The following is a 12,796-nucleotide window of genomic DNA, read 5'->3' as shown; positions in this document are numbered from 1 at the left end:
GCAATGTCTGCCCTGCCCTGTCTGCCATGTGATGTTAAAAAATAAAAAGTGTGGGGCAATTTTGAGTTTTTTGCTGGTAAAATCCTTGGGTATTTTGCTGTAATTGCAGCCAAGGTGTAAAAACCAGCAGGTGTTTACAGTGTGAACATAGACGGTACTGTGTATCAGGAGAAAATGGTGCACCTGGGTAACCACAATGCTGACAGTGACATAGAGTCTAGAGTAAATCAGGTCATTTTGACGGATTTAATTACTGTTTGACACAGCATGTAAAGGGAAATAACAGTATTTAACTAATGTTTTCACTAGTTGTGTAGTCTGTGTGAATATATGTTTAGAAGATAATGTGATTGCTTTTTTTAGTTTGTTTGGTTGATACTTTTCAGCATGGTTACACTTGACAATTTCATGCCACCCAAGTATTCTGTGTTTGGCCTGTAGATTACATGTTTTTTGTTGGATTGGCAGTTTGTGCATCTATTCATGATACCTGAAAAGTCTGACCATATTTATATGCAAGTCAAACATAAGATGTCTTCACATTTCTTTTTTTTTAACGTTTTATTACGTGCTTACCTTCCTCCATTCCCCTATTTTTGCCCACTCAGAGAGCCTGAGTGTAGATGGGCTTCACTTTGGAGATGCCAGCACCTCCCTGTACTCAGATGTGCAGAAGAAGCCATCAGTTTGCCCCATAGACTCCCTGGCCTCAGCTCTGCAGGATCAGCTCACCTACGACAGGGACTCTGACAGCTTGACCACCTCCCCCTCCTCCAGCAGCCTGGACACCTGCAGCAGCCAGAAGATCTTCAATGCCTTTAACAAGTCCAGTGCCAGCCCTGTTCATCAGGAGACAAATGTAGCAGCGGAGGTGAGAGAGGCAGGTGAAGGCAGCGGCTCCTCCTTTTTTGAATCGGTCGGCTGCAGTGATGAGGAACCCAAAATAGCCCGTTCAGTGACTGATGGAGAGCTCCGTCACCGGGTCCTCAGCCCACTCAGCCACCATGGGGTGAGTACAGAGGAGCCTTTGTATGAGGACAGTTGTTTGGCGAGGGATGTATTTTTAAACTGGTTTCAATCAGCATGAAAATGTTTGCAATTGCTACCAAATATCCTCAAGACTACACTGATGAAAAGTGGCTACAGCTGAATGTTGAAACCAATTCATGAGGTGCCAGTGGTGGCTAGATGCTTGCTCCAAAAATTGTATTAACCGAAAAACATCCCCAATATCTCCTGCATTTCTCTATTACTGCTTATTAATGTCCAGGTTTTTTTTGTTTTGTTTCAGAGAGCCTGCAGCTTCGGAGGATTTGATCTGACCAACCGCCCAATGCACACAGTCATCTCGGACAGTGATGACACAGTATGTAACTGTCATTACTTCTGATTTTCACTACACTGAATCAAAAGAAATGTCTGCCCTTGTTTACTTACTTGCCTCTTTTTTTTTTTCTTTTTGTTAATGTAAATTAGAACAAAGACGGAGACGGTGTGAGAAATGCTGTTAAGTCTCCACCGACATCTCGTATTTCTCTGGGAAAAAAAGTCAAGTCTGTGAGAGAAACGATGAGAAAACACATATCCAAGAGATACCACTGTTCTCTCTCTGAACAGGTATGTGTAAGAAACATTCATCTGTGTTTCGGATGTAGATTGTGCTAAGTATACTGTAGGTAATCATCTTTTTTCTTTTTCCTCCTCTACATCCTAGTCAAGCCCAGACCGTACATCCAGCTGCCCTCACTCACCTCAGACAGACTCTGACTCTTTGGAGAAACCCAAACTTAAACCAGGAGGGTCTGTGGAAAGCCTTCGGAGTTCCCTTAGCGGACAAAGTTCCATGAGTAAGTCTGTGTTTACAGTGTGTGTGAGCCAGATCTGGGTGTACTTGCAAAGAATTCTCAGTGTTTGTTTTAACTTGGCCTTGGAACACCAGATGTGGGGTTTATCAGACAAATGTTTCAAGGACCATAAATCGCCTTTCAGATAATCTAAACTTTCTGGTCTCACTGTATTCATCTCTGTGATCTGTGTAACATCTGGAACTTCAATCGGATTAAAAGACTAAAAAAATATTTTCTTGTCAAAATTGTCAAATTCTAACAGACCCATGTAATCTTGTGGTCTCGAAGTGGCTCATTCTTCTTTTGTGGTTTGTGCAGGTGGTCAGACAGTGGGCACCACCGACTCCTCCAACAGCAACAGAGAGAGTGTGAAGTCTGAGGACGGGGAAGAGGATGAGCTGCCTTACCGTGGACCTTTCTGCGGACGCGCTCTAGTTCATACTGACTTCACCCCCAGTCCCTATGACACAGACTCCCTCAAACTGAAGGTACAGCAGTTGGATAACAATCCAACAATTACACAATATGTAAATATAAGTTTATATCTTCCAAGAAACTCAAGCTTCACTGGTCGTGTTTTGCAGAGTGGAGACGTCATCGATATCATTAGTAAGCCGCCGATGGGTACATGGATGGGGATGCTCAAAGGTAAAGTGGGCACCTTCAAGTTCATTTATGTGGACGTCCTGAACGAAGAGGAGGTGAAGCCCAAAAAGACACGCAGGAGGAGGAAGGCCCGGCAACCCAAACCCACCTCCGTAGAGGAGCTTCTTGATCGCATCAACCTCAAAGTAATGAACTCATAACATGATCAGAATCTGTCCACACACAGGTGGAGATTGTAGCTTATTATATATGTTGGAGAGAGTTTTGTAAGGATTTTGAAAAATCTTTTGAGTTGGAAAATCACAGTTTTGTTTGCAGAGGGTAATATTTTATTTCATGAATGTTTTCCACAAAATTTAGATAGAAAAAATACAGTACAAAGAATACCAGTGAAAAAAAAGTAAAGTAGCAGTCAAAAGTTTGGACACACCTTCCCATTCTTTTGAATGAGAATCGATAAAAAGTGCATCCAAACCTTTGACTGATACTGTATTTCTAAATGGTAAATGTTTGACACAATTTTTACATTGAAAAACTAGAAAAAAAATACTAGTAATAATAAAAAATAATAGCAGAAATTTAAGTTACAGCAGATTAGGAAAGTTATTAAAATAATATGCTTATTCATCATCTATAACTCAAACTACTTTCTAAAAATTTCATGGTAAAATTAAGTATTATCTCTATTGTTCCTCAACTGTCCACAGGAGCATCTTCCCACCTTCCTTTTCAATGGTTATGAGGATCTGGACACGTTCAAGTTGCTAGAGGAGGAGGACCTGGATGAGCTGAACATCAGGGACCCCCAGCACAGAGCTGTGCTGCTCACCGCTGTGGAGCTGCTGCAAGAGTATGATGGTGGGTCAGGTAAACAAGGTGTTACAGCACATCTGAGCATTACACAAGACAAGAAAAACACAGAAACATTCCAGAGTTTAATGTTAATGAAATTTTGTACTTGACAAAATAACAAACACTTAATGAAAAGGATGATTACAGACAATCCTGCGACGGAGGTTCACATTACTGTGGGCTTCATACCAATTATTTTAACCTATTAACCACCAATATGTTGTTTATACCTGTGATTTATATGTGAATGTTAGTTTCAACTAACTGCTGTTTTTCGTTCAATGCAGATGTTCTGTTTGACATTTTTCTCTCACATATTTTGAGACACCCTCCCATAACATGATGAATACTTCTGCTGTGTTTTTGACTGCTGATCCTTCACAGCAGTGTTTAAACTAATAATTAAGTTAGTTTCCCCCAAAAAAAGTCCTGAATTTTGAAGAATGTATTATAATGTTTTTTCTCTAAAGGCAACCCACACACACAACACACAGAGTTCCCCCAGCTGTTGCTCTTTTGACATCATAATATGTGACTGTCTGCCCCCTGTTGGTGGTGTTGTGCCTTGCAGGAAGCAGCGATCCAGAGCGTAGCAGCCAGTCTGGAGGCTCACAGGAGAAGCTGCTCCTGGACAGGCGCGGCCTTATGGGAGACTCCCCGCGGGACTCAGGCTGCTACGAGAGCAACGAGAACCTGGAGAACGGTAATGACAGCCTGAGTCACCTGTGAATACTGTCCTCCTCTTCTGCCCTCTGCTGCCTCATCCTTCACTAGGAAGACACATGTGGTCTTCAAGTCCTTGATGCTCGAGCATTCCAAGCCGCCAAATTCAGTTTTCATGCTCTTCTGGAAAGACTCGTGTCATTTACTTCTGACGCTCGCTCTTTTTTTTCTTTTTCTTTTTTTTTTTCCTCCAAGCATCTTTTTCTTCAAGTCATACTTTCTTCTGTTTCTGCATCATTGACTCAAACATTTTTTGCAGTCACTTTTTTGTCTGTTTAGTGCTTTTGAGAATTGACTTTACATTGCCTTTTCTTAACAAGATTCTCAATGTAGTTTTCAAAAAAAAAAAAAGAGAGAGATAACACAAGGTTCTCTATTATTGTGGGACTGGAAAGTTCACTTACATCATGTTTAACTAAAAGCAGCGACATCTAAAAACTTTTTTTTTTTTTTTTTTTCACAAACACGAACAATCTATATGTGGAGCCGCTTGTAGGTCTACTCACAAATAGATCTGCCGTTGTGAGTTGTGTGGTGGTTTTCCGTTTGCAGAAAATGGTGACTGTTAAAACAGTGTGTGACAAGAGTGTTTAAACAAACTCTAGATTAAATAGTTCTCAGTATTGGCAATACATATTTACTGTGAATGCGTGCTTTATTCATAGCTATATCATTCTTATTGTGGTTATAATTTGGTTAAGCTGAAGTCTAAAAATTGTTAAAATGTGAAGAGTTGTACTTATTGTAAATGAGGGCTCTTGTGAATGTCAAAAGGTCATGTGGTTAGAGAAGAGATGTCAGATCAGCCACACCTGTACAGTGTATCTCTTTAAGATTTTTGCTGTTTTGTGTGTATATTTTTTTAGTCCAGTAAAATATAATGTTGCACAATATTTTATTATGTGCCTGAAACTGCTTTACGCAGAACAATAAAAAAAAATATTTACTAAATAATATAATTATACTTGTAAAAAAGTTGAATTTTGTATAATTGTAAATGCACTAAAATGCAGACTTACAGTAGGACGACCTTTTAAGATGGTTTAACACACTTAAAAGTTAAACTCATTTTAACACTGGCAGAAGTGTTACAGGTTTAGGGTCTGAAGTCTCAGCATTTTCTGAAGTGTGCTTCTGTCATGGTTGAGCGTGAGGAATAAATTGCTCCATGCTTCACCAGACTTGACTGCTTGCTTCTTTTCTTTCATTCATCATTCATTTTATTGCACATTTTGTTTTTGAACCTGTTCTCTTCTCGGGCATCTTTTCACAGTCGCCACTCTTTTTTTTTTGAGCACTGACTGCTGTTCTGTTGTAGTGGAATACATGTCCAACTTCACTGGCATCTACATGATCTGCACACACTGCACTTGTTTATTTTCAGGAAGGGACAAAAAGACATCTTCATCCATGAGCAGGTCCTCCTCCGGTTTCGAGTCAAGCCACCTCCCGTCCCCAGAGTACCCTGCCCTCCCCTTGACCCTCACCTCCACCAGCCCTAGTAAGACTTTACACCCCAGTAAACCAGGATTCCTGCCCTGTATCTTACCATCAGTAAGAACTCTTAAGAGCAGCGTGAGTCTCTTAAGCCCAGGAAAAGGTATCGCTAGAAGCCAGAGCTGCACTGAGTTAAGAAGAAACCCAACACCGGGGCTGCTGAGACGGTGTTTCTCCCTGACAGGCCTTCACAAAGAGCAGAGCAGAAAACATCTCGTCCCTAAAGACTGGAAGCTGACTGCCAGGGGCAAGAAGGAGGAGAGCACGCAGCACAAAGTAAATCTTAAAAAACATTCTGATGTCATGTTTACATCCTGTCAATCTTCAACCGCATCATTTGATGCTGTGTGCAGCACTTTGAACAAAGACACAACCAACGCCAGCGGCCCTAAACAAGCTGAAACGACACAAAGCGCACACCTCCAGCTACCCGCCACAGCTCCAGCAGAAAGGACCGATCATCCTGTAACGACACTTCCCGTACTATACAGAGAAACTGCCTGCAGGGACAACTATACAGGAAACACCTCTTCTGAGGATAAGAGTGGTCGTTTCATTTCAGCCAGTTTGGAAGCCCGCCGGCTGAAAACTCAAAGAAACAAGAAGAAGTCCATTAACTCAGTGAATCTGGGGTCTCTGGTGGAATAAAGACTGCAGGGTATCGATCTGACAAGGGAGCCATTTTCTGAAAAGGTATTGGCTTCAGAATTACAGTAAGCTGCCACAGTAGTAGTAGTAGCAGATTTTATATAGCTGTTATTTTGCAGCTGGATGATCTTAAAATGAGTTAATCTTTGAAATACTGACTTTTAACCAATGATTTCTGAAAATGACTTTCAAAGATTCAAAAATACTGTAGTGTGCCATAAAACTTGTTTATCTGAGGAGTTACTGTATCAGTGGTACACTTTTTTCTTGCAGTAGTAATAAAATAGGTTTAAATGTATGTATGTATGTATATTTTATTTTCCTGTGCTCTCTTTTTAATAGTTTCACATGTGAATTACACAACAAAGTTTCCTGTTTTGTTTTGTTTTTTCTCTAAACTTTCATTTCAACAAACAGCATAGTAGGATTAATTTGACTTCAGGAAACTCAGCCAAAGTTTATACAGTGTTCCAACATGTTTGTATATTAATGATCTATCTGTAAACACAACTAAATCATGTTCAAGTTTGGTTAGTTATTAAATAGTCCACATATTCTCTATTCAGCTGAACCCATCTGTAGAGACCTGGTCAGAGTCTAACAGTTGTGCAAGCAGCAGCGCTTAGCAATGAAAAAACAAACAAAAAACAAAAGTCTTTATTAATATATTATTCAATGCTGCATTTACTGTAACTCTGTGTTTTTTAATTTGTCATACAGGGTCTTTTTTCAACCCATTTTATGTAAAGTGTTGACAGAGAATTTTGCAGTTGGCTTTGTTTATTTCACATCAGTAAATTAAAATTCTTTCATATTAATTCATGTACAGTGTTTTCCTATTAAGTTAATAAAAGTTTATTTTCTATGGACATTAAATGTTAACAAGGCTGTTGATGACCTTTATTCTTTGAGTTCATATCTCCAACAGTAGATCTCTATACTCAAAGGTAACTGTTATTGGCACCAGATGGTAGTTTTGGTTTAAAAAAAAGCTGAATTTATTATGACATTACCTCCCAAAAGACTGTTAACTACCATTAGTCAGTGAAAGTACCATGAAATTCATTTTATGGTAATTCACATTGTTCTGTCAGTGATTTGCATCTCTCTGCTCGCATCATTTAAAGAAAAGTGTTATTAGCACAAAGTAAACGTAGGATTTAGTGTCACAATCTGTTCACAGTTTAGCCTGTAGAGGCATTTCATGAAGGCACTGCCTGACCAGCCCCAGAGCGTCTAGGGCTGTACCCCAGGCGAAGGTGACTCCCCAGCCTCCGTGGCCGTAGTTGTGGACTACAGGCACCCGGCGGCCCTGCAGCTGCACCAGCTCCCTCTCCACCCTCGGGTTCCTCCTGCTGGGCCTCAGACCGACCCACTCGCTGAGAACTTTGGCTTTGCTGAGCGACGGCTCCAGCCTGCTGCAGCGCTCCAGGATGCCCTTCGAGTCTCCTTCGTCCACCTGTAGTCGCCAGTCCCCCTCCTGCCTCGTGCCACCTATAGTGACGCCGTGTATGCCGGGATAGATGTAGGTCTTTCCGTCTCCATCTCTGATGAAGTGCTGCAGCCAGGGGGCCTTCACCTTGAGCACCTGGCCTCTGACTGGGTACACTTCGGTGTCACCCACCAGCATTTTGGAGCCCAGACCAGAGCAGTTGACAATTATATCACAGCTGTTGCTTAATTCCTGAAGATTGTTGACTTTCCTCTGCTCCACTAGACCTCCAGCTTTCCTGAACCTTCAGAAAACAGGTACGACAACAGTTTGTATTAAATTATTCACCCCTCACTCAGTGGATTAAAACATACATTGACCTGTAATTACCTGTAAATATGTTTAGTTTGTTGGAATTTAAAATAATAATAACCTAACACGTTTAACATGATAATGAGAGTTTAATATAGAGGACGAACCTCTTCTGGAGCCACGGCAGGTAACTGGAACATTCACACTTTATGGTGGTGAACGCCTGTCCGAACCTGTGATCTGGAAACCGTTTCAGTTCACGGTCAGTCATGGATCGAAAGCCGATCACAAACTCTGACCAGAAGGGCTTCTTATCGGCTGGAACCTCCTTGAATATTTGGCAACTGGAAAGGAAAAAAGATAAAAGTCACAAGATGCAAAGAGATTTTTAATAGTGACCTGGCTGAATAGCAGCCTTTCATTTCCTATACAGTAGGTCTCATAACACCTTTTACCCCGAGCTCAGCATAACTCCAGCGTCTGGTGAGTGTTCGGATTGAGCAATGGCCAAAAGGTGATCAAAGCTGTCCTTGAACCAGCGTTTTTGTCTGTCCAAGGGAATATCTGATAGAGAAATACAGTAAAATCAATCATTTACAACATGCAGAACAAATGTATAGTGCATATTTGCATTGAGAGTAAGACTAGATTATGAATTTATATGCTTTTACTCTGGTAAAACTACCAACAGGGTAGCATTTGCAAAAGTCACTGCCATAGATAATGTCATGAGAGATGAGATGTTGTTGCAAACCTGGATACTGTGCAGCAAACAGGATCCCAGCAGCTCCATCGCTAGTGGTGTCCGGGCTGAACTTCTCAGCCAGGAGGGTAACGGAGCAGAAAGGAAGAGACTCAGCGATGCAGACGGCGGTGGAGAAGCCGATCACACCTGCTCCGACCACTACGACCCTGACGCTTTTCATCCTGGACGAGCCTGCGTCTCCAGCTGGAAGCAGAGAGTTGTGTAAGATGCTGCGTTAGTGCTGCAAGACAACCTTCATTAAAAAGTGAATCCACAACTTCTAGTCTTAACTAACATCTTAACTGATTGTACAGTCCAAGGATCAACTAGACAAAAGCCCCTTGTCAGTCCAAGGACGTGTCATGCATGTAATAATAATGCATTACGTAACAGACACTGTAAAATAGATCAGCTATAGGAAACCTTGTGTGATTTGATGTTTTCAGAACCTTTCTTTGATGCTAAAAGTAGGTAGAAGTAGCTAGTCTGGATTACTCACAGTATATGTGGGGCAGAAGTAAGGCTGAAACTAACGATTGTTTTCATTATCAATTATTCTGTTGATTATTTTCTCGGTTCATTGATTAGTTATTTGGTTTACAAAGTGTCAGCATATGTTGAAAAATGTAGATCACTGTTTCCTAGAGCCCAAAATGCAACTTTAAATGTTTTGTCCTGACCAACGGTCCAGTTTACTGTCATAAATAATAATAGTTGGAGACTAATTGTTTCAGCTCTAGGTAGATGCAAGAAGTATTCAGATCCTATACTTCTGTAAAATTCTCTATTACAAGTGAAGGTCCTGCATTTAAAAACTTAAAGTACAAAAACATGATCAGCAAAATATCAAAGTTGCTTTTCTGTTCTGTTTCTTCTGTTACATTTTAATGTTGTTGCTGGTTCAGGTGAAGCTCATTTTAACTACTTAATACACTTTTGGGTGGTTTAATCTGTACCAAATGCACATTCTATAAAGTGACCAGATTTGTATTTGTAAAATCTTAATCTGCACTAACTGTCAAATATAATGAAGTAAAAAAAAGACAATATTTATCTCTGAAATATAGTGGAGCACATGAATAAAGCAGAAAATGAAATAGTGGAAATACCTCAAAACTGTAATACCAATACATCGCAACACCAAATCAAAACCAGTGGTGGAAAGTAACTAAGTACATTTACTCTCCTACTCTACTCTACTACTGTACTTAAGTAGAACTTTGAGGTATTTGTACTTTACTTGAGTATTTCTATTTGATGCTACTTTATACTTGCACTCCACTACATTTCAGAGGGAAATATTGTACTTTTTATTCCACTACATTTATTTGACAGCTTTAGTTACTTGTCAGATGAAGATTTGACATAATGGATAATATATCAAGCTTTTAAAATACAACACATTATTAAAGATGAAACCAGTGGTTTCCAACCTTTTTGGCTTTTGACACCTTACAAAAAGCAGTGTGTAGTCGGGGTCACATTTCAGATGTCTATGAGTTGTTAACAGCTGCACCAAATAGTGATTTTTCCCTCTAAACTTCTCACATGGTTTCATTTCAATAAATGTTCAAATGATCCAATATTTCACCAAAAATCAAAGGTAAGAGGAAAAGTCCAAAAACTGAAACCAGATTAGTGTATCAGAACTTTGTTTTTTCTTCTTTTCTCTCCCATCAATCATCTCATGACCCCTCAGATTTATCTGGTGACTCTTTGGAGGGGCCCGACCCCTTGGTTGGGAACCACTGGACTAAAGTAGTTAACTTTATATATACAGTTAGCTACTTTAGTCCTGTGGTCAGAGAGACTAAACCACTACTTTTACTGCAATACTCTAACTACAACAAGCTGATAATACTTATGTACTTTTACTTTACTAGGATTTTTCATGCAGGACTTTTACTTGTAATGGAGTATTTTTACATTGCTGTATTGGTACTTTTACTTAAGTGTCTGAATATTTCTTCCACCACTGATCAAAACACAGTCAGTGAACAGCTTCACTCACCTGTCATGAGAACTAGTTTCTCTGCACCGCGGACACAAACCTGCCCTGCATTAAACCAGTAACCGGGTCTGCGATGCTGTTGGGGTCTTTTACGGTAGAGGACGTCGAGCTGGAGCTGAAGGTTAACGCATTTAAAGATTAATCAGAAGCTAAAACACCGCACAGGGTATTTGTTTACTTCCTCGTGTGACACCATCTGTAGGACGTGGAGGTCCTAAAGAAACCCACCTCAGCAATGACAACATGAGAACAAAAGTCCGCTGAATAAAAAAATGTTACGTTTTAGCCGTTTGTTTACTTTGATATTCGTTTAAAGTATTAACAAATATCGATCGCGTAAATGAAGGTTTCTTGCAGTAGCAATAAAACCTCGACAACTGACCTACAAATAACCAGCCGCTACGATCAGTTCACAGGTCAGACGCTGCATACAGGCTCGGCTCTGGATTGGATCAGCCGGAGGGACCTCTGTTGTGATTGGTTGTTTGGCTACAAGGTAACTGATGACGCGCTTGCATTTAAAAGGCTCGCGCGGCAGATCTATTCAAGAAATCTATAAAAAGGAGTGATAAATATCCATCATTCAGTTCATAAACATAAACACATGGGTCGGTTGTGGACTCGGCTACCTTATCCTACCAACTGGGGGACTCGCGGACTTTTTGTTATATCTCACACGTGCTTTATTCTATCATTCATTATGATTAACAGTTTAATGATTACGCAGGCTTAGACAGTAACTATGGCTTGATGCCTCCTTTAAAAGTATCATACTTGTAGTTTCATGTCAAAGTATCATGTTTCACCCTCCATTATATGGTATTTTAATATCCAGCACTACATGTGGCTGAGTCTGGGTAATCTCTTGATCCCGCTCCCAATCTCTCTCCTTTTCATTTTCTGTCTACTCTCCACTGTCCTAGCTCAATAAAAGGCAAAAAATAAATAAATAAAAAGCCAAAAGAAATCTAGAGGGAAAACCAAGTATATCTGACAGATTATTGTGTAGGCCCCATCACATCACTGCAGCAGTACAATTTATTAGACCAACCTTGAATTTAGGGAATGATGCAAACTTGCTGATTGATATGGCAGCTGGGCATCCCACCTTCTTTGTGTCTTGCCAAAGAGATGTCTGGCTGCCAAAACTGCAGTCCACCATCTGTATAATTTGAGGGAAAGTGTAAAGTAATTGAACAACTGTTTGTACTTAATTAATTTACATTTTCTTTCTGTGCATACAGTCTTTACTAAGATTAGTTAACAATGGTAGACTGTCTCTGCACACTCAAGGCTGACATTGGAAAATATGTGAAGGTGTAGGCAACATAGCTTCACATCTGACATATTCCCATTTTATTAGTACCAGTTGTTCATTGTTGTTCATGTTTTTATGTGAAAATACAGTACAAATCAGTACGTTTGTAAACATAATTACGTAGGCCTAGATATGTCATAGCGTCTAGGGAATGTGTTTGCTATTCATGTGTGTGTGTGTCGCGTACACAGAGTAAACTCACCATGTTTTTAGCCTTTTCCTCGGCATACATCTGCTTCTGGGCTGTATTCAATGGCATCCCAGAACCACCAGCCCATTGCCAGTAGACCCGGTTCACGTGTAAAGTTTGCCAATCTGTATAACACCACTTGACCTTGTGACAAGCGAATGTATCATTTTCTTCACTAGATATTTTGGTTAATCGACTCATTCGCTGATTATCCCACAACCGTAACGTTAACGTAACGTGTAGCCAGTTCTCCTTAGAAAGCCTTTGGTTGGGTTTGCTATCTAGCTAGCAATCATTTGTACATTGTCAATTCCTTTAACTTTGTCACTGTAATGGTGGTCCACAGAAAAAGTAATAATCTCAGTCTACGACTCTTCCTCCACTCCTTTAATAATCGTCATCGTCAATCGTCGTTATCGTCAAATTATGTCATGTTTGACACCGCGCTAGTATTTTAAAATCTCTCAGTCAGCTGAGCGTAACAACCAATCACAGCAGAGCGTCCCAACAACCAATCACAGCAGAGCGTCCCAACAACCAATCACAGCAGAGCGTCCCTACAACCAATCACAGCAGAACGTCCCTACAACCAATCACAGTAGAACGTCCCTCCGG

The 12,796-nt window shown here is 40.3% G+C and overlaps 2 protein-coding genes across 12 annotated transcripts in view; one reads left to right on the top strand and one right to left on the bottom strand.

Moving 5' to 3' along the window:
• sash1b (SAM and SH3 domain containing 1b) overlaps positions 1-6,946 on the top strand; it is a 53,959-nt gene extending 47,013 nt beyond the window's left edge. For 3 of the 6 annotated variants that reach the window (XM_067613692.1, XM_067613691.1, XM_067613694.1), the window contains 9 exons: positions 609-1,009; positions 1,292-1,366; positions 1,477-1,617; positions 1,715-1,847; positions 2,166-2,335; positions 2,432-2,638; positions 3,161-3,320; positions 3,877-4,008; positions 5,413-6,946. In XM_067613692.1, the coding sequence (XP_067469793.1) occupies positions 609-1,009; positions 1,292-1,366; positions 1,477-1,617; positions 1,715-1,847; positions 2,166-2,335; positions 2,432-2,638; positions 3,161-3,320; positions 3,877-4,008; positions 5,413-6,173 (2,180 nt within the window). In that variant the 3' untranslated portion in view covers positions 6,174-6,946. The remainder of the gene's footprint in view (positions 1-608; positions 1,010-1,291; positions 1,367-1,476; positions 1,618-1,714; positions 1,848-2,165; positions 2,336-2,431; positions 2,639-3,160; positions 3,321-3,876; positions 4,009-5,412) is intronic. The other 3 variants (XM_067613688.1, XM_067613690.1, XM_067613689.1) reach the window with 2 other exon arrangements.
• A 330-nt stretch (positions 6,947-7,276) lies between these two features.
• Positions 7,277-12,667, bottom strand: ddo (D-aspartate oxidase). Of its 6 annotated transcripts, none has more exons than XM_067613709.1 (6): positions 12,194-12,667; positions 11,725-11,835; positions 8,672-8,866; positions 8,373-8,481; positions 8,085-8,261; positions 7,277-7,909 (listed from the first exon to the last, which is right to left on the bottom strand). In XM_067613709.1, exons 3-6 carry the CDS (start codon positions 8,841-8,843, stop codon positions 7,351-7,353), a joined length of 1,017 nt encoding a protein of 338 aa, XP_067469810.1. In that variant the 5' UTR covers positions 8,844-8,866; positions 11,725-11,835; positions 12,194-12,667; the 3' UTR covers positions 7,277-7,350. The 6 variants fall into 6 exon arrangements, with proteins under 6 accessions (XP_067469810.1, XP_067469808.1, XP_067469811.1 ...); XM_067613707.1 differs by lacking the exons at positions 11,725-11,835; positions 12,194-12,667 and adding exons at positions 10,674-10,788; positions 10,902-11,102; XM_067613710.1 differs by lacking the exons at positions 11,725-11,835; positions 12,194-12,667 and adding an exon at positions 11,056-11,121.
• Positions 12,668-12,796: the final 129 nt, after the last annotated feature.

This window comes from Thunnus thynnus, chromosome 16 (assembly GCF_963924715.1).
Source record: "Thunnus thynnus chromosome 16, fThuThy2.1, whole genome shotgun sequence".
Taxonomy (NCBI): Eukaryota; Metazoa; Chordata; class Actinopteri; order Scombriformes; family Scombridae; genus Thunnus; species Thunnus thynnus.
Note: the sequence above shows the minus strand (reverse complement) of the source record. Positions and strands in the feature narration are given on the sequence as shown.

Coding starts and splice junctions, on each gene's coding strand:
- ddo (XM_067613705.1), bottom strand. Junction 8,482..8,671: donor GTTTGCTGCACAGTATCCAG/GTTTGCAACAAC, acceptor TTTCTCTATCAG/ATATTCCCTTGGACAGACAA. Junction 8,262..8,372: donor GGAGTTATGCTGAGCTCGGG/GTAAAAGGTGTT, acceptor TTTCCTTTCCAG/TTGCCAAATATTCAAGGAGG.